General features: G+C 51.1%; 1 protein-coding gene across 2 annotated transcripts; it reads right to left on the bottom strand.

Annotated features, from left to right (window-relative positions):
* Nucleotides 1–543: 543 nt before the first annotated feature.
* LOC114696667 (small cell adhesion glycoprotein) lies at nucleotides 544–16,955 on the bottom strand. Of its 2 annotated transcripts, none has more exons than XM_028874553.2 (4): nucleotides 16,556–16,955; nucleotides 15,661–15,729; nucleotides 1,777–1,857; nucleotides 544–1,209 (listed from the first exon to the last, which is right to left on the bottom strand). In XM_028874553.2, the coding sequence occupies exons 2-4, from the start codon at nucleotides 15,692–15,694 to the stop codon at nucleotides 1,028–1,030; spliced, it is 297 nt and encodes a 98-aa protein (XP_028730386.1). In that variant the 5' UTR covers nucleotides 15,695–15,729; nucleotides 16,556–16,955; the 3' UTR covers nucleotides 544–1,027. The 2 variants fall into 2 exon arrangements, with proteins under 2 accessions (XP_028730386.1, XP_028730388.1); XM_028874555.2 differs by lacking the exon at nucleotides 16,556–16,955 and adding an exon at nucleotides 16,249–16,439.
* Between the last annotated feature and the right edge of the window lie 2,966 nt (nucleotides 16,956–19,921).

Here is a 19,921-nt window from a genome sequence, read left to right as displayed (position 1 = left end):
AGCAAGACCATGTCTCCAACTCACAAAGCGGAAGCCAACCAACCTCTACACTGCAGTTCCTGCAATCTACACTAGAGTTTTAATACCTCAGAATGAAGGCAGCTTAATTCCAGAGTATTCAAGGAGCTCGGATTGAGGAGCCTGGCCAGGCAGTGGCGGCATACACCTTTAATCCCAGAACTCTGGAGGCAGAAGCAGGCGGATCTCTGTGAGTTCGAGGCCAGCCTGGGCTACAGAACGAGTTCCAGAACAGGCAGGCAGGGCTACACAGAGAAACCCTGTCTTTCTAAAGGAAGCGCTTTACTGGTGGGAAATGTGGCCAGGTTTTCCTGGTTCCCTTTGTATACACACAGGGATCTGGGAAATTGTGGCCCTTGCCAGGATTAAGGTCAAACCCACTTAGTTCTCATGTGTTTCTGATGGGACAGTTGATGCTTCTCTGGGACAAACTCCTGAGATAGTTCTGGGAACTTCAGAACAGAGTTCTTACTGAGAGACAACACATAACAGACGTTAAATAAGCAAAGAAAATGCTGTAAAAAGTTTAAGCAAAAACAAGTCAAAATTTAGTTCTTGTAAATGAAAATCTGACTTTCATAATAAGTTTAATCTGGATTAAAAAAACAGTAAGTTTGAGGCTGTTGGGGGAAATGGCAGGGCTCAGACCAAAGGAGTAACATTCAGAAGCCCACCCCTCCTGCCCCGTCCCTTCCTGTGGTGTCTAGCCTCCAGGAAGCTACACTGAGGCTATCACTAGGCAACCAGGAGGGGACAAAGTGGACCAGCCTGTGACCTCCCACTACATCTCCCAACGCAGGCATGACCTCGCGTTGTTGGCCAGTTGTGAGCACTGTCCTTATCAAGGTCCAGCTATGGGTGTCCTAAGCAGCTTTCTCCATGTCCCTGGACCCTGGAGTCAGTGATGCTGGTGTTGGGGGCTGTGTCCAGGGAGGTGACTGGATTTGCCATCTCACTTCATGCTACTCACTGGCTTTTTACAGAGTCAGTGTGTTAGTGCTGGGAACCATTAGATGAAGTACTCTTCCTTCTCTCTGCCCTTGGCTGACTCACTCTCCATCTGGAGGACGGCGCTGGGCTCACCGCCTTCTGCAGGCTCGTAGGTGACGTAGCTGCCCTTGTTCTTGTACAGGTAGAAGAAGATCAAGGTCACCACCGAGAGCAGGGTGAGGAACACCACGGTGATAACGACTGGGAAGGGAGAGCGAGACATGTTTCAGCACTTCACTGGGCCACCTGAATTAGGCCATCACTTCCAGCCGGGTCCCCTCAAACCCAGCTTTCCCAGGACATGGCATTCAGAGTCTCTTGGTATTTAGCTACCGACACACAATATATGGATTTCTGACAAAACTCAACTCCCTCCCAAACCAGTTCCTGATGATCAGGCTAGAAACCAGGGAAATAAATAGCTCACGCCAACAGGAAGGATGTTTTAAATACACAGCTTCCTATGAGAGTTTCTCTGGTTTGCCCCGCTCTTCCTCACCCACTCAACAAACCACATGTACCCTCCTTCCAACCCACGCACTCCAGCTGAGCGTCCACATGCACCAGAGCCTGCTCATGGCCACTCCCAGCCTGTCATTGGTCATGTCTCTGCAGCTTGCACAGCTCTGCATAGCTCTGCATGTGTGAGACCTACATGCCAGAATAGGCCCCGTAATGGAGTTGGTCCCTGGTGTGGTTTTTGGGGAAACCGTAGCTGTCACACTGGGTGCCAGGGTACCCCTTGGGTTGGCACGCTGGCTTTGTTACCTGCAATGAGTGCTGTGCTGGCCTCTTCAGCTTGTGGGGACAGGGTTTCATGGGCCTGGAGGACTGGCGTGGTCATCAGTTCTGGGAAGTCAGAGGGCAAAGGAAACGGTGAGGCCCTGGTCTTGCCATTCTGTTACTTCGCCTTCGCTGTTCAAAAGCTCAGCTCGTCTCAGAGAGATGGCCCAGTGGTTAAGAGCACTGGCCGCTCTTCCAGGGGACCTGGATTTTATCCCCAGCCCCCACACGGGAGCTCATCATCATCTGTAACTCCAGTTCGAGCGCAGCTGAACTTCCAGCCTCTGGGCAGCAAGCACACACGCAGTGTACAAACAGACACACAGGCAAAACATTCATATACATACAGATAAAAGTTCACCAACCAGTCTCTACAGAAACTCCAAACAGAAAATCCTGGACATAGAGATGAAAACAAACCATTTCCAAAAGAGAACATTTTGATGAATTTCTCTCTGCCTAATACAATGGTTAAAAACAGGTTTGAGTAGGGCGTAGCGGCGAACGCCTTTAATCCCAGCACTCAGGAGGCAGAGGCAGGCGGATCTCAGAGTTCAAGGCCAGCCAGGGCTACAGACTTAAATAGGAGAGGGGGTTAGTTCCTGCCAGGTGTGGTGACACATCTGTAATCCCAGCACTCAGGGCTGAGAATGATTGTTCAAAGGCCTCCTGTGCTACAGAGTTCCAGGCTAGCCCGTCCTGTACAGGGAGATCCTGTCTCAAACGTAAAACAAAGAGAATAGGGGCTTTTTCCAATGTGATCTCTGTCCTTAACAAGCTGTACACCCTGGGGTAAAAAAATCACCTAACTTCTGCCGGCATCACTTGGGATGCTAACGGGAGACTACAGTACTTAGTTTATAGGGTTGTAACGTAGTGACCTGAGGATATAGCAGTCTAAGGAATGCATCAAATATTGTGTGTATATGCATATATTTATATTATGCATTATCAGTGTATCTATGTGTCCTACAGACTCTTTGATCTTGCGTGTGGGGTGTACTTGTCTGTATGTGTGCACATCTGTGAATTTTGGCACATGCATAGCACGGTGCACTTGTGACGGCTGAGGGCAAGTTCTGGTATCCATTCTCCCTTTCCTCTTTGTTCGGCACAGTCTCTTGTTCCCTGCCGCCCAGGCCAGGCTAGCTGGCCTCCGGAGATTCTGTCTCCATTTCCCATCTCACGACAGGAGTGCTGAGACAACAGGTGAGCGCCACAGCCAGGCACGGTGCGCTCACCTTGAATCCCAGAATTTAGGAGGCGGAGGCAGGCGAACCTCTGTGGGTTCCAGGCCAGCCGACGCTAGTGAGGACCTGTCTAAAGCAAAAGAAACGTGCACTGTGCACCTGGCTTTACCCGGGTTCTCGGGTTCTGGGGATCTGGACTCGGATGCTGATGCTTGTACAGCAAACACCTTGCCCACCAAACCAACTCCTCAGCCCGACACACCTGTTTTATAAACATTATTTTTAAGTAATAAAGTAATACTAACCTGCCCCAAACCTTTTCGTTGTGGAATATTACTTTAACTATGTAAAGGTGTGTTGCATTTGTTTAATTATGTAAAGATGTGCTGCTATTTCACCTTGCCTGCCTAAGGCACCTGACTGGTCTAATAAAAAGCTGAAAAGCCAGGCTGGAGAGATGGCTCAGCGGTTAAGAGCACTGGCTGCTCTTCCAGAGGACCTGAGTTCAATTCCCAGCAACCACATGGTGGCTCAAAATCACCTGTAATGAAATCTGGCGCCCTCTTCTGGACAGCAAGGACACATGCAGACATTATATATATAATAAATCTTAAAAAAAAAAAAAAAGCTGAACAGCCAATAGTTAGGCAGGAGAGGGATAGGCAGGGCTGGTGGGCAGAGAGAATAAGTAGGAGGAGGAGTCTAGGTTGGAGGGAAGAGAACGAGAGGAGAGGAGAGAACAAGGGAGAAAGAGAGGGAGACGCCCACGGCCCGCCGGGCAGCCTCCAGGCAGCAAAACACAGAGCAGGACATACAGAATGAAAGGAAGGTAAAAAGCCCCGAGGCAAAACGTGGATGAAGAGAAACAGGGTAAAATAAGTTATAAGAGCCGGTGGGACAAGCCTAAGATAAGGCTGTGCATTCATTCATTCTCAGTGCCTTTGTTTGGAAGCTGGTTGGCGGCCCAAAAGCAGGCCTGCTACACCTTGTATTTCTAGGACAGGCTCTGCACTTGGAACGGGGCTTTTCCCCAACACTGTGTCCTGTACCCCACCCTGTATCTGTCTGCATGGCCCTTAAGCTCCAAGGCCCAAGTCATTACTCAGAGTCATTACTAAATTGTGGTCTGAAAACTTATGGACTAGTCTTTTTAAAGGTCTAGGTCACTAGGTAGCCCCGGCTGGCCTGGATTTGTTCCATAGTCCAGGCTGACCTTGAACTCACAGAGATCTGCCTGCTTCTCTTTCCCCAGTGCTGGGATTCAAGGCTTGTGATACCACATCATCTTTTCCTAATTAGCATTTTGATGGAACTGTTGGAAGAAGTAACTTGGTAAAGGTCACTGCAGGATAGAGGAATCCAGGGGAGGACAGGCTGGTCAACTCTGGAACCGCCATTTTCTTCAACAAATAGTTTATTGAACCTGGCTAGTGCTTGAGCCTATAATCACAACCCTCAAGAGCCCAAGACATGGGGTTCCTAGTGAGTAGGGGTGGGGGGAGGGGGGAGAGAACGCAGAAGGACGGATGGGCACAAGCAAACCAGCAGCACTGTCCCACCTGGCTTTGCCGGAAACCACGCTAGGCATGCTGGGAGCAGAACAGAGCAGGACCAGCTGCTCCACAGTGCTCACACTCTGCCATACCCCATGGGTCACATCGTTGTTCTGAACTGCAGAAAGTCCAACAAAAGAGCACACCCCAGGGGCACAGGAGCACCAGCAGGGGGGGCTGATGTGGTGTTCCTGCCGGGGCGACCGCCAAGGAAGCAATCAATATTTGACGGCACCAGGACTGGGACTGAAGTGACTATTCCCAGCAGAGCCCAGGTCCAAGGAACAGGCGGGAACAGGATTCCTGTTTAGGGCCTGATGTGGTACCACTGTGCACGGGGAAGTGACATCAGCTGCTGTGAGCTAGGCCAAAACAGGTCCCGAGTGCTGAGGGTTTTTTTTCACCGAGGCTAACAAGAGCCTCAGGAATTGCCCTTCCAGTCCCAAGGCCAGGCCAACCCTTAACTTTTGTTTTTTTTTGGGGGGTGGGGCAGGTTGGGATGGGGGGGCAGGTGGAGTAACAGGGTGTTTCCTCAAAGCCCTGGCTGTCCTGGAACTCACGGAGATCCGCCTAATTTATGAGGAGGTCAAAGACAACTTGAGGGAGCCGGCTCTAATTCCACAGGGTCCAGGAGACTGAACTCGGGTCACTGGGCCTGGCAGCAAATGCTGTCACCCGATGGGAACACCTGAAGAGCTAGCGTGAAGCTCAGCTGTAGTGTGTGCACACGTGTGCACGTGCGTGTGTCTGTAACTCCAGCTCCAGGGGATCCAACACCTGATTCTAGTCTCTACAGACACCCATAAGTGCACACACATGAAAGTGTGCATGCACACACACATGCACACCACACATTAAAAAAAATCATCTTAAACTATGACAGCCAGCAAAATGGCTCAGCAAGAAAAGGCACTCGCTGTAAAGCCTGGTGACCTGAGTTCAAACCCTGGGACCCTGTAAAGGCTTGGAGAGGAGTTCTCTATTCTCAACCTCCTGCCTCCACCTCTGGAGTACTGGGATCGAGGCGCCCATCCCATGCTTGTTTTTATGAAGTGCTGGGGGGCGAGAGGGGGGCGGTAAAACTCAGGGTTTGTAAGGACTCTACCAACTAAGTAAGTACATGCCCTGCCGTAAAGTTTTTAAATGTACTTTTTGTTAAAATTTTATTTATTTATTTAGAGGCAGGGTCTCACTATGTAGTTGCTGTGGGCCTGGAACTCAAGAGTTCCTCCTAGCATGTTAGGATTAAAGGCGTGAGCTGCCGTGACTGACAGATTTCTTTTTTAAATGAAGATGGTCTCTATTAGAGGTGAAACGGCAGAGCAAGGTATTGTATGCCTTTAAGAGAGGCAGGGGCAGGAGGATCCCTGTGAGTTCAAGGCTAGCCTGATCTACATAGCCAAGGCTAAATAAGGAGACTGGTCTCAAACAAACGAAACAAAAACAAAAAGTGAAAGCTCTAAGGGGTCTCTCAGCCCAAGGGAGAGCTGGGAAGGACTGACCAGGACTCAAGGTTCAAATGCTAGTCAACGTTTGTACAGAGGTTGCTACCGTACTTATTTGGAGCCTATTATAAAGGTCCAGAAGTGTTAATGGTCTACCTATTCCCGTGTTTCCTGTAATCCTCTCATTTCCAGTGTGATTTCAAAATGTGAGTCATTAAAAAAAAAAAAAATGCACATCAAGCTTTCTAGCAGAAATGCCCAAGTTAGAAGCTTCCAGAGACTTGAAGAACAGCATCAGGAAGCTCCATGCAGCTCAGGGTGGCAGGCATATTACAAGGACAGTCTCAAAAGTGTTATGTGTGGACTTGAAGGTATCAGGTTAGAGAGAGAAAGCAGGATCCCATGGCAGGTCTGTCTGTCTGTCTGTCTGTCTGTCTGTCTGTCTCCAAACAGAGAATGGCTTTGTCAGCAGGGAGCAGCAGGAGTCACAGGACATGAGGAAGTAGACTGAGGAGAAGAGAAGCTGGGCTGGGTGTGGTGGCGCATGGGACAGTAATTCCAGCAACTGGGAGGAGGACTGTGAGCCGTTTGAGGCCAGTGTGGGCTACATAATGAGACCTTGTCTCCAAATCAGGAAGAAGAGAAAGGAAATGGCCCAGGAAGCACAAACACAAAGGCTGAATGACAGCCGGAGGCACTTACAGAACTTGTAACCGATCTCTGTCCCTGATGCAGGGCTTCTGAGGCGCCTGCGCAGACTAAGGCTGCAAACCAGTGAGCTTGATGGGGTCAAGTTACCAAGGCCTGCCTGCTTTGGGGGTCTGGAACTGGAGGCAACAGACACTGAGTCAGGATGGAGACCTCACCAGGAAGCTATTACAGACTTCTTAGGTTCAGAGTCCAGGTTGATAGAGAAATTAAAAAATTAAGCCAGGAGTGGTGAGGCACACTTATAATCCATGCTGAGGCAGGAGGATTGCCATGAGCTCAAGGCCAGCTGAGGCTCCACAGAGAGGTTTTGTCTCAATGCCTAAAAAACATGAATTCAATAGCCAGTAGTGGTGCATGCCTTTAATCCCAGAATTCAGGAGGCAACAGAGCTACATAGTGTGACCTTGTCTCAAAAACAATAAGTAAATAGAGAATAGAATAGAATAAAAAGTTAAATCATTAAGAATTGAGTGGTTGAGTGTGTACTTGGTGCTAGGTTCTGGTCACGGATCAATGAACAAAAAGGGCAAATTCACCCGGCCTGTAAATCCACTGAGGGGCCAGTGACAGGCGGCTTCGAGGGTAAATGTGCTCACTGCACGGTGACAGAAATCTGATGACCAGAGTTTGGTTTCTGGAACATGTATAAGAGGACAGGAAAGAACTGATTCTACAAAGTTGTCCTCTGACCTCCACAGGTGTGCATGGCACATGTGCCCACACACACTCATCATATACACACATACACCCACACCCACATCTACCCATCACACACACACATACAATAAAGGTTTTCAAAAAGGAAAATAAATCAGTTGAAGTCACAGTGCTCAGAAAACTAAGGCAAGAAGATTGAGAGTTCAAAACCAGCCTGAGCTATATAGCAAAACCCTGTTTGTTTCCAAAGACAGAAACAAATAATAATACCCCACCCCCCCAAAAAAAAAAACCACACACACAACAAAAAACCCACCTCCAAACCATTACCTGCACAGTCTCCTAAAATTTAAAAAGAGCTCCGATATGCAGTCTGGTTTCTGAGTATGCACTTACAGGAAACAAGTGAATGATGTCACCGCATGCTCACAGCAGCGCTGCTTCCCAACCCCAGGGTGGAAACAATCTCAATGTCCATCAGCAAACAGATAAACAAAATGCAGCAAATGCAGACCTGGAGCTTTATCCCGGCTTAAAGAATGCAGGAGGTGTGCCGGGGGTGGGGGGTGTGGTGGTGGGGTGTGGTGGGGGTGAGAACCTCCCAGTGCTTAAGAGCACTTGCTACTTTTGCAGGGGACCAGGGTGTAGTTCCCAGCACCCACATGGTGGCCCACAACCACCTGGAACTCTAGTTCTAGCTTCTGAAGGCACACACACGCATAAAATAAAAATTAAAAATAAAGGAAGGGAGGGAGGAAATTCCGTGTGGGACAACACAGAAAGACCCGGACAACATGCTGATAAGTAAGCAAGGCACAAGGACAAACGCTGGACAGGCCTGGTGACGCACAGACTTTAATCCCAGCACTCGGGAGGCAGAAGGATCTCAGAGACAGAGGCCAGTCTGGTCTACAGAGTCCACGACAGCCAGGGCTGCTCACTGGGGACCCTGCTTGTTTTAAAGACAAATATTGTACGATTGCATTTATATTACTGATTTTGATGACCTGGAGGAATCAAATTCCAGAGGCAGAGAGACAGAACATTTAGCAGGTAGAGTTTCAGTTTGGCATGTTGAAATGTCAATGGTAAACGTCCTTAAATGGCACAGACTGTAAGTTTAGAATGAGAGGAGGACAGAGTGCTCGTCCAGTGTGTGCATGGCTGTGTGCGGTTCCCAGCAACACACAGATACACACACACACACACAACATTTTGTTACTACGATTTTATCACAGTTTAAAAACCCTCTCTTCGCCGGGCCGTGGTGGCGCATGCCTTTAATTCCAGCAGAGCCAAGGCGGATCTCTGTGAGTTTGAGGCCAGCCTGGTCTACAGAGCGAGATCCAGGACAAGAACCAAAAACTACAGAGAAACCCTGTCTCAAAAATCCCAAAACAAAACAAACAAACCAAACCCTCTCTTCATAAAATGTATGCTTTTGTAAGTGTATGCGTAGATGTGGTGTCTGTCTGTGCACTGTGTGCATGCCCAGTACCCATGGAGACCCGAAGGGGGCTTGGGATCCAAGACTAGAGTTACAGAAGGTCGTGAGCCTCCATGTGGGTTCTGGGAATTGAACCGAGGTCCTTTAGAACGGCAGCCAGTGCTCTTAACCACGGATCCATCTCTCTAATGCCCTTCCCTCACTTAAGGACAGGATGCACAGCCCAGGCTGGTTTCAAACTTGTGATTCTCCTGCCAGCACAGCCTGCACGGGTGGTGTTCTGAGAAGCGACCCTCCCCCCACCCCCGCCCGCCCGGCGCACCCCCCCCCCCATGTACGGACTACAAGGGAAGACCAGAGGGGGGCTCCAGGATCTGCAAAGCACAGGTGAGCCCATGGGATTGGGGAAAGACAGAACACACCCTAAGGAAAGAAGTTAAAGGAATACGTGGTGGTTGCTGGTTCGAGATATGTGGAAAAACGAGCCCGAAGAGGGCAGGGTGTGATGTGGGGAGGAGCTGCAACTTTAAATAAGGTAGTTGGGGAATTTTCCCGAGAGGCGGCCTGAATAAAGACATGGGAGACGGTGAAGGGGCAACCATGCAAGCGGCTGAGACAGCAAGGTCAAGGTTAGGCTGTCTGTAGTGATGGAGGGCTGGAGTGTACACAGCACCTTAAAGGGGCCACGGGGAGGGATCAGCAGGGAGGGAGAGATGAAGCCTCGGACCGACAGCACCTGGGCCTGTGGGCTGCAATACGGGCCGCAGCTGTCCGGGGGGCTTAGAAGCTGTTACAGGGTCATTCCATGCCATGCTCGTTAAATGTTCATCTTCCACAGATCTTGTTAAAATCAGACTGTGGGGGCTGGAGACAGCTCAGCTGCAGAAGCACTGACTGTTCTTCCAGAGGACCCCGGTTTGAGTCCCAGCACCCACAAGGAACTTTCCGGAACTCCAGTTCCTGGAAGGTCTGACGCCCTCTTCTGGCCTGTGCTGGCACTGCGTGCATGTGGTGTACACACACACACACACACACACACACACACACACACACACACACACACGAAATGCAGCAGAACATTTGTATACATGACACAAAGGTGAAAAACATCTCCATTTTTTAAAAATGTAGACTATGCTGCAATATATGGGGTGGAGGACCTTGGAATTCCAAACACTGTACTTTTGAAATCCTAAGGGTATTGTATCCTGAAGAAGTTCAGTCTGGTCCACTGGGGGGGAAAGGGGGGAGAGGGAGAGAGGGAGAGAGGGAGGGAGAGAGAGAGAGAGAGTGTGTGTGTGTGTAGGGAAACCCAGTCCCCAGGCTCAGCTGACAGCCACTGTGGACGTTCCGGTCCACTGCAGCTCCATGCATGAGTGCAGGAGACACCATCACCAGAGCTGTGAGGAATTATAACCTGTTGGGATTTGTTGTTTTGTAGGCCAGGTGAATGTTCTCTATTCCGGGTGGCGGGTGCTCGGCCCAACCCTTTCAAACCCCAAGCGGCTGCTGCCGTTTTAAGCAAATGAATTTCGGGTTGAGTTAGGCGGCAACATGTAATTCAAACAGACTGATTCTAAGGGGTCCCTTTGACTGCGGCTCGGAGGACAGGCTGAAGGTGGAGGCAGACGCTGAGGCCCACGGAACACCCAAATGGGGGAGCCTGTTCCTATCACCAGAAATCCTTGACTGGGTCTGCCAGGAACTCGGTGAGAAAGTGGCCAGATCTGTTTGGAAGCGGAACAGGACGGGATTGGAGGTGGGGTGGAGGCACACGTCTGTGGCCTGAGTAACAGGAGGAGAGAGATGCTGTTACCTGGGATGGGGACGCTCTCAGGAGGAGCAGAGTGGGGACAGGACATGACTGCCTATCGGATATCCAAGAATCAAGAATAAATCTGGACTAGGTAAGAAATGAAAAAAAAAAAAAGCAGGCTGGGGATGTGGCTCAGTGGTAGAGGACTAGCCTACACAGTGTATGATCCCCAGCACTGTGAGAAACACATATATAAAATTTAAAGAGTCAGGGCTGGAGAGATGGCTCAGTGGTGAAGAGGACCCAGGTTCAATTCCCAGCACATCACCCACACGGCAGGCAGCTCACAACAGGTGACTCCTGTTCCAGGGGATCCGACACCCTCACACAGATACTAACGCAGACAGAATACCAGTGCACACAAAATAAAAATAAATTATAAAAAAAAATTAAAGTCATTAGCACACTCAAGACAGGAAGCTGGGGGAGGCCACATACACGGCAGGTGCGTAGGTCAGTGCTCAGCAGCCAGATCGATCAAGCACCTGGACCTTCACAAGACAAGTGCTGGGGGAAGGCAAAGCTGTGGTTTAGGGTAGGTTCAAGAAAAATAGAAGGAGGAACTGGAGGGAGAATATAAACTCTGTGTGTGCGTGTGCATTGCCAAAGGTCAACGTAGGTATATAACCCCATCTTATTTTTTGAGGCAAGGTGTCTCACTGAACCTGATCTTAGGATTCAGCGGGACTGACTGGCTAGCGAGCCCCAGCCCCAGAGATCCCATCTCCACCTCCCCAGCACCAGAATGGCAGGCCTGCTTTGCTGGCCGCATCTGCCAGTGCCGGGGAGCTGCCAGTGCCGGGGAGCTGCCAGACTTGGGTACTCATGCATGGTGACTGAGGCATCCCACTCTCACCCCATGACTGAACTTTTTTTTTTTAAAAAACAGCATTTTACTATGCAGCCTTGGCTGACCTCAAACTCAGAGAGATCTGCCTGTCTCTGCCTCCCAAGTGCTGGGTTTAAAGCACATACTCTTACACAGGTTTTCTGTAAAGGTGAATAAAGACCTGGAGCTGCTGCTGGAGCCTGAGAGAGTTGATTGTTTTGCTTTTAGAATGGGGAAATGCCAGCAGGTCTCTGTATGGACTCAGGAATGACTCAGACAGAGCAAACAATTCATAATGCACAGTCGGTGGGTTGTCTACAGCCATGTCCTTGAAGGGAGAGAGAGGGATTGGCTGCAGACAGCTAATCCACTGTCACAGAAAGCAGAGAGCCTGGACAGGAAACAGGAAACGGGGAGATGGTGGAGGTGGACACCTTCAGCAGGAAACAGGGAGATGGTGGAAGTTCCTTTCTGGGAACCTTTATTTGTTCAAGATCATCCTTATGAGTGAGGATGGGGAGGGCTTATGGAGATTCAAAGGTTTGACACAAGGTTTATCCACGATGGATTGACCTAAGGTGCCCTGTTGACCTTAGTTGCCTGTGAATCAATATTGCAAACGAGAGCAGGTCCACAGCCTCCCCGAGTGCTGGCGTTACATGCACGCTCCATCACAACTGGCTATTTGCGACTTTTAAGATGAAAACAACAACAACAACAATAAAGTAATCTAAATCCAGAACGCCTGGCACCCAGAGGAGGCACGTGGGCTGTGGGTGTGTGGGTGCTAGTGTGGGTTCTGCACCTGTCAGGCCCTTAACTTGGATCCCTAGTTCCCGTCAAGTTTTCCCAAAGAAAGAAATACGCCACTCTCCATCTCCCCTTCATAGTAGGCAGGCGGCCAGGGCAGAGGGCCCCGAGCTCGAAGGCTCCACCCAGATCCGCTCACACACCTTTCTTTTTGTTGACCCAGATACTAGCTGATTTCTTTGTGCGTCTCGTCTCCAGGCTAGGCCAAGTCTCTTATCAAGGAGGTATCAGATCCGTCGCCACCTAAAGCTGCCAACCTGCTTATTTGCTCTAGACCTGCCCAGACAGGGGTGCTCCCACAATCCTCCTTTCCATGGGAACCCACTCTGGCATTCTGTCCCTCTCATGTGCTCTGGTGGCCGGCTGGGTGAAGGAGGCCTGGGGAGCAGTAGACCATGCAGAAAGGACAGGATTTGGGAGCAGCTCGACTTGGCACAAAGCTCTGTGCCTTCTGCTCTGATGAGCTGCACCATGGGAAATCTTCTCTCTTTTAAACTGGGAAGTATTCTTAATCGATGAAAACTCCTGAAGTTCCTCAAACTCAGTTTCTGCTTTGATAAAATAATAAAGCCTGCTTGGTGCGTCGAGAAGTTCGTTCGGTGAAGAGTGCTAAGTGTCTAGTGCATGGTGAGGACCACCCGGGGGGAAGCCACGGTGGTCACGGGGCGGGCAAGGCTTCCCCTGCTGGGGTGGACAGAGCTCCCACAGCAGGGCTCCGTTCTGCCCTACTTGCAACGGGGCTGACAGGTGCTCCAGCACCTTGGTCCACAATCATCTCAGGGGCTTATGGACACGCCTTTTAATGATTTCATTTTAATGACTTAAATTTCCTTTAAAATCAAGATAATGGGGCCAGGCGGTGGTGGCGCACGCCTGTAATCCCAGCACTCAGGAGGCAGAGGCAGGTGGATCTCTGTGAGTTCGAGGCCAGCCTGGGCTACCAAGTGAGTTCCAGGACAGGTGCAAAGCTACACAGAGAAACCCTGTCTCGAAAAACCAAAAAAAAAAAAAAAATCAAGATAATGAGCTTTTAAATATTATTAAGATTGCTATATCAGCCAATTAATTATTCATTACAATATCTTCATCCATAAGTACTCATTATAAACATTATTATATTTTTGAGGGATGGTGGTTATTGAGACAGAGTTTCTCTGTGTACCCTTGGCTGTCTTGGAACTCAATCTGTAGACCAGGCTCACCTTGAACTCACAGAGATCCTCCAGCCTCTGCTTCCCAAGCGCTGGGATTAAAAGGCAAACATTATTATATTCTACCATAGTCTTATCCTGGTAAGGTTGAAAAACACACATTTTAAACTTTTTTTAAAAAACAGAGGAAAGAGTCCACGGGACAGAGGAAGAGCCTCATGGTGCAGTGCGGACCGGCATTCCTGAAGGACTCCTTAGGGAATCCGGCCCGAGGAGGAGGGATGTGAAGGGAACACCACAGGAAGGTGGGGTGCCGGGAGCTGGACCCTGGCGTCCCTGCAGGGAATCCTGCTGATTGTTTCCACTCCTGGGCTTGGACACCTGACGCCGTGAGCAGGGAACTGGTGCGTCCTAAACTTCCACCCCGCTCACTTCACTTGTTGAACCAAGAACACAAATACACAACTCAACAACAACTCAATTAAAAACTGGGCAAGGAGCCAGCTCAGCAGGAGAGGGCACCGGCTGCCAAGCCTGACAACCTGCCTCCCAGGAACCCTTGCGGTGGAAGGAGAGAACTGACCCCAGAAAGTTGTCCTCTGACCTCCACATGTGTGTTACAGCTTGTGTGAGCTGAGGAGGGGGGGGACATACATGAGCACATGCACACACATGTGCACAACGTGAATAAATAAATGCTTAAAAAATGAGTGTAGTCTTGAACAGACGAGTCTCCAAAGACACCCGGGTGATCGCCAAGCATGGACATCACTAGTCATCAGGGAAACAGTCAAAACCACAATGAGATACAGCTTCACACACACGGAGACAGCCAGCATCACACTCTCCCCAAATAACAAGTGTCAGAGAGGACAAGGGAAAATCGGAACCTTTGCACACGGCTTGTGAGGATATAAACACAGCTACTATGAAAACTGTATGGTGGTTCTTTTTTTTTTTAAAAAAAAAAATATATATATATATATATATAATTGCCATATAACAACAACGCCACGTCTGGATGTATATCCAACAGGATGGAAAGCAGACAGCAACCAGATAATCACTTATGCGTGGCTAAACAAAATATACACATACATGATTGCATGTTACTTAAGACTTAAAACGGAGGACAATCTGACACACACTACATCATGGAGGACCCTTGCAGGAATTGCACTGAGTGAAATAAATAGACATAAAAAGGCTGAACCGCCCCTCACCTAGAGAATTCGGTGCATAACTCCCGCCCCACTCGGTAGCCTTTGCCTACCCGTCTAGAAGTCTATTCTGTCTGTCTGCTCATCTCTTCTCACCAGATATGTCTGAATCGTGTGCCTCAGATTTACTAATCCCAGGAGAAACTGCCTTAGATTTGCCTTCCCTGGGGTTCTCCTTCCTGTCTTCAGATCAACAAAAGCAGTATCCCCCGAAGTGAACGTTTGTTCTCATGAAAAATGAGACTATATAACAAGAGAACAAAGGAATATAGATCGAGGTGTGTTCCTCCCACGCCCTGGCTAGCACAAGGTGGAAACAATCTATATGTAAATACCAGCCGTGGGCCAGACCCAGCCTGATTAGGAAAGAAAGGTACGAGTCAACTCACCACCTAAGCTCCCTGCCCAGCACACCTGAATTGGGCTAGAAGTGAATTGTAAGGTAGGATCTCTTTTCCAGGGCTACAGGCCGCCACCACCTGGCTCCCAGCATGTTAAACACTCCCCTACCCCACCCCTCTTTCTGACAAGGTCTTATGTAGCCCAGGCTGGACTTGAATTCACTACGTAGCTGAGGATAACTTGAATTTCTGGTACTCCTGGCACAGGCAAAAGCCATCACAATGGGTTCCATCTTGCAAGACTGATTCCATACAGGGGACTGAACCATGCCTGGCAAGCACTCAACCAAGCTATATCCAAGCCCTCCAGAAGATCCTCCAGAAGATCCTTCTCCACCTTTAGCTACGGGGGTGAATGTAAAAGGGGCTCCTTTGGGCCTAAAAGAACGTATTAAGTCCAGGCTACTGTCCGAGCCTGGAACCGGCCAGGCCCAAACCTTAGAATAAAGCCGCACTAAAGGGCACACAACAGCTGAATCCTGCTTCCTCCGGGGGCCTTTTCCTGTGTGAGCCCGGGAAGGACGGAGGACAGTCTTCCAGTCTACACTGGGGTCTCGCGGAATTCCGGGACTGGTTCAGGGGTGGGGTGGGGTGGGGATTGTTGAACAGTTCTCTTATCCCATTTATTCCATCGCTTACCTCCAGGAGAAGGCGTAGCCGGTAGGCTGGTCATCGCTGCCCAGGGGAGAGTATGTCGCAGGGTCAGATCTGTGGGAAGGGCAGAAAAGAACGCGGTGGATGGGGTCCTGGGGTTGCGTGGCCTGGAGATCCCAGGAGGGCCTTTGGCGCCAGGTTTTCCCGAGTCCCTTCCCCCGTGGATGTGTCCCCATTCTTCCTTTTGGTTCTCCCCGAGGGTCTAATCAATTTCCATAAGCAAATCCCTCCCCAAGAGCAGATCCCCACCCAGGTGTATCTGGGACGTGTCACGTTGGCGACCCTTTGCCCAGGCCTGGGAACGTTAGCGAGGGTCGGCAACGGAGCAGATCAGCGGGTTCCGCGCCAACGCGACCCGGGTACCTCGGCCACCTGCACGACCTAAGGCTTCCAGGGCCGGGAGCCCCGCGGAGCCGGCCACTGGGTCCGCCCCGCTCCCCGGGGACCCCGCGCGCCCCGGGCCCGCGCCCTCGCGGCCGTCGAGGGTCCCCGCAGCCGTGCGCTCCCCGGCCCGGGTCCGGTTCCAGGCGCGGCGGCTCCGGGGCTCCCCAGGCTCCCCGGCCGCGCGCTCACCTTTCCAGTCGGACGGGCGGCCGGGCAGGGCCGGGCGCCGCGCGTCCTTTTGAACTCGCCGGGGTGGGAGCGGCCGAGATTCGCCCAGGCCGCGCCCGGGACCCCGCGCCGAGCGGCCGCCGAGCCCGGGCCGCGGTGGGTGGGACAGGAAGGAGCGCGGGGCCGCCCTCGGCAGGTTCCCCCGGGAGGAAAGGCCACTGTCCGGAGCCGCCCCTCCCGCGTGCCGGGCTCGGCGGGGGTCGGCACCGCCCGCGGGCTGGGGAGCGGGGGGCGCCCCGCAGGAGTGCGATCGGTCCCCCGCGGTTACCTGCGGTGGCAGGTCCCCCCGCGCGGATCCGCCGGTGTCCCCGACTGCAGGGTGGCTTCCCGGGAGCGCCTCCCGGGGCCCAGGCGCGCGGGCGAGCCCAGCGGGGCGAGCAGCCAGGCCCCACCTGCGCCTTCCGCGTGCGACCTTCGTGGGAGGCCGCGGAGCGCCGAGAGGGCGAGAGGTGTGGCCCAGGTCTGGGCAAGGATTAAAAGCCCCAGCGCAGCCGCTTGCCAGCTGAGTGGCTGTGGGCAAATTCCTGAACACCTCGATCGTCCGGCTTCCTCATCCCTGAAATGGGGACTGAAAGTGGTCATTCCCGTCAAGCCATTTCACAACCCTGGTTCTAGCCCAGGGCAAGCGTCTTCATTTAAATATTCATCCGTGCTGCGCTTAGCGGCCGCTTGACTCACATCAGTGGCAGGAAATGCTCCAAAATTAACTAGGGGAACCGAGTGACTAAGAGGACGTAATTCTATATAACACGGGCTCTGGAGCTGGCCCCGCTGTGTAAGCTAAAACAAGTTACTTCTGATTCTCTCCTGGGGCAAAGCTGTGTGAATCCGCAGTGTTACCGTGGGGTTGGAACGAGTTGATGGACACATAATTAGGTGCTCACTCAACAATGGCTAGTGTGATCTTGGCTACCCACTGAGGGTCGGACCTGACCAGTCACACCTGGCTCTCGTAAGTGTCTTTATTCTTTTAAAATATAACCTTAAAATGTTTGTTTGGGGGCAGAGGGTAACTGGAGAAAGTGGGCGCTCAGCTTCCAGCATCCACAGGGCGGCTCACAACCATCTGAAATTCCAGTGCCCGGGAATCTGACGCCCTCTTCTGGCCTCCACCGGCAATGCAGGCACGAACAAAATCCTGTTTGCTGGGGCTGATGAGGCACTGGCCTTGTAAGCTTGACAGCTGAGTTCCATCTTGGAAACCACGTAAACGATGGAGGATGGAGGACAGAACCAGCTCCACAAAGTTGACCTCTAATCCCCACATGCATGTTTTGCCTGCGCGCACACACACATCGTGCACACACACAAATGCTATTTTTCTTTTTTGTTACTTTGTTTTTCGAGACAGGGTGTCTCTGTGTAGCTCATAATAAATATTTTTCAAAGGTTTACTGATACATGATTTTCCTGTAGGTATTTAAATATATTAAAAAGCATTAGGCTGCAGGAAAAAAGAAGCATTCTATATGCACATGTTGAACACCACCAGACTTAGCGTAGGGTGAGGAATTTGGTAAGTACTCGTGTGTTACGCTCTTGGATGTACCCTGTCCATCCAACTGTGTCATGTCTGTTGGTTCTCTGCGTCACAGGCTGGCCTCAGAGTCTGTGCTGCTGCTGCTGTGGTGGTACTGGGGTCACAGGTCGGCACATCACACCCAGCTCTAGTCCTCTTACCCAGACCGCCAGGGACTGGGGGCATCTGTCGTTAGTCCTCTGTGGAGAGGTGTGGGGACAGATAATGGCTGTAGCCTCATGTGGACCTCCAGTGTCCTCCAAGGATGAAATGTAAGCTTCAGAAACTGGAGCAACCAGCCTTTTGTCCCTAGACCTCCAGGGACCTCGGGGCAGACAGGAGACAAGTGATATTCATCTTCACCTCATTTGATTGGCTTTTGTGTGCGGCTGCTGGGGTGGTGGGCTTCCGTGCGCTCGCCTTTTTCGGGGACCATGTCTGGATAAATAGTTTGCTGTCCACCCTCACTAAGCACATGGGCCTTTTCCCCGACCTCCTTGGAGACGCTAGTAGGGTCACATGCCAATAAAGTGCCACGTTCACAACTGAGTGCGTTTTCCACTCCAGCTGTGCCTCTGCTGTAGCAGCTCCAGACCTCTCCCTCCCAAGAGACTGGAAATCCTACAACTTGGCTGTGGCCCACTCCCCGAAAGAGTTCCCATTGTCTGGGGAGGAGCCAGCCAGCAAACAAGCAAAACCAAAACCAAAGCAAAAAGCAAAGGCCCTGTAACAGAAGGCTTGAGCTGGATCTCGCAGATGTTTTGTTTGTTTCTTTTTGTAAAGACAGGGCTCATGTTTCCCACAGTGGCCTCACACCTTTCTACGGAGCATGTAGCAAAGGATGAGTTGAATCTCCGACCGTCTTACCTTCATCTCCCGAGGACTGGGCTGACCTGTGTGCCATCATGTCTGGTTTATGTGGTGCTGGGGACCAAATCCAGGGCTTCGTGCATGCTGGACAAGCACTCCACCAAATGAGCTCAGTCTGCTGCCCCGAGGGTTTAGCCATGGTGACTATGGAGGAACACAGGAGGAGCCTGCCTCCTCAGCCTCTTCTCTACCCTCCGATGGACCCCGGTACACACACCTCCAGTGGTGATTTGGAATGCCACAGGAGCCATGTTTTTTAGGGGAGCTAGTAAAAGCAGGCAGTGGGGTCATTTGAAAACCTCTCTGCTGGGAAGCACACACAGGCCCCCGACCCCTGGAGTACACAGTACAGATTAGAGAGAGCCTGTGAAGGACGTGGTTTTTAAACAAAGTAACAGGGCTTGATTTCAGAAAAATGATTCCTAAGGGTTTGGGTCCAGGAAACTGTGCCCAGATGGGGTTTTGACTCTCCCTGGATTCACTTGCTTGCTCATCCTGGTGGCCACTCTGTACGTCCACAAGTTCATCACAGGGCAAGGAATGACTGTCCCCCGACCCTGCAGGGGTGTCTGCAGGCTGATGGAGAAAGCCAGGCACATCTCTGCGCCCGGTCCTCTGGGGATCAAAGGGTTTGGGAGGCACTGATTAGGGAAGCATTTTCCTGATTGATGAAAAAATAACCCAGTTACCAGCCTCTCCCTTTGCTAGATTATACACTATACATGTAAGTAAAATGGAAACAATCACTCCCAAACAGAAGCACAGAGCCCCAGCTCCCGTGTGGACACACCTACTGGGAAATCCTGTGCATACCTAAAGCTCTGTGTCTGTGTTAGGGGACTGTGGGCCCCCTAAACTAGTGTTTATAGCTCAGGACATAATTGATGTATAATAAACAGTCCATAGTAGTCCTGTAGAGTTGGATAAGCCTCCACCCATGTACATACCCATTAAACCGCCCTAACAGTAAAAATCACAGTGGTTTGTAATTACTATCATCGTTAAAAGGCTGGCCTCACCAGCCCCACCACTTTCCTTCTCAGCATCATTGAAACCGTGATGTCATGCCATCCCCCGCCAGAGCGGTGGCAGTCGCGGTTCTTGTTTCCTTGCTGTGGAAAGGCACACTGTGCAGAAGGAACCAGCCGGGTCCTTTCTCTACAGTACTGGAGGGTCTGGAGAGGACATGGTCCAGGGAGGCGCCTGGTAGCTGCAGCCGCGGCCAGGCCAGCAGACCCCACCCTC

This window comes from Peromyscus leucopus, chromosome 20 (genome assembly GCF_004664715.2).
Source record: "Peromyscus leucopus breed LL Stock chromosome 20, UCI_PerLeu_2.1, whole genome shotgun sequence".
NCBI lineage: Eukaryota > Metazoa > Chordata > Mammalia > Rodentia > Cricetidae > Peromyscus > Peromyscus leucopus.
Note: the sequence above shows the minus strand (reverse complement) of the source record. Positions and strands in the feature narration are given on the sequence as shown.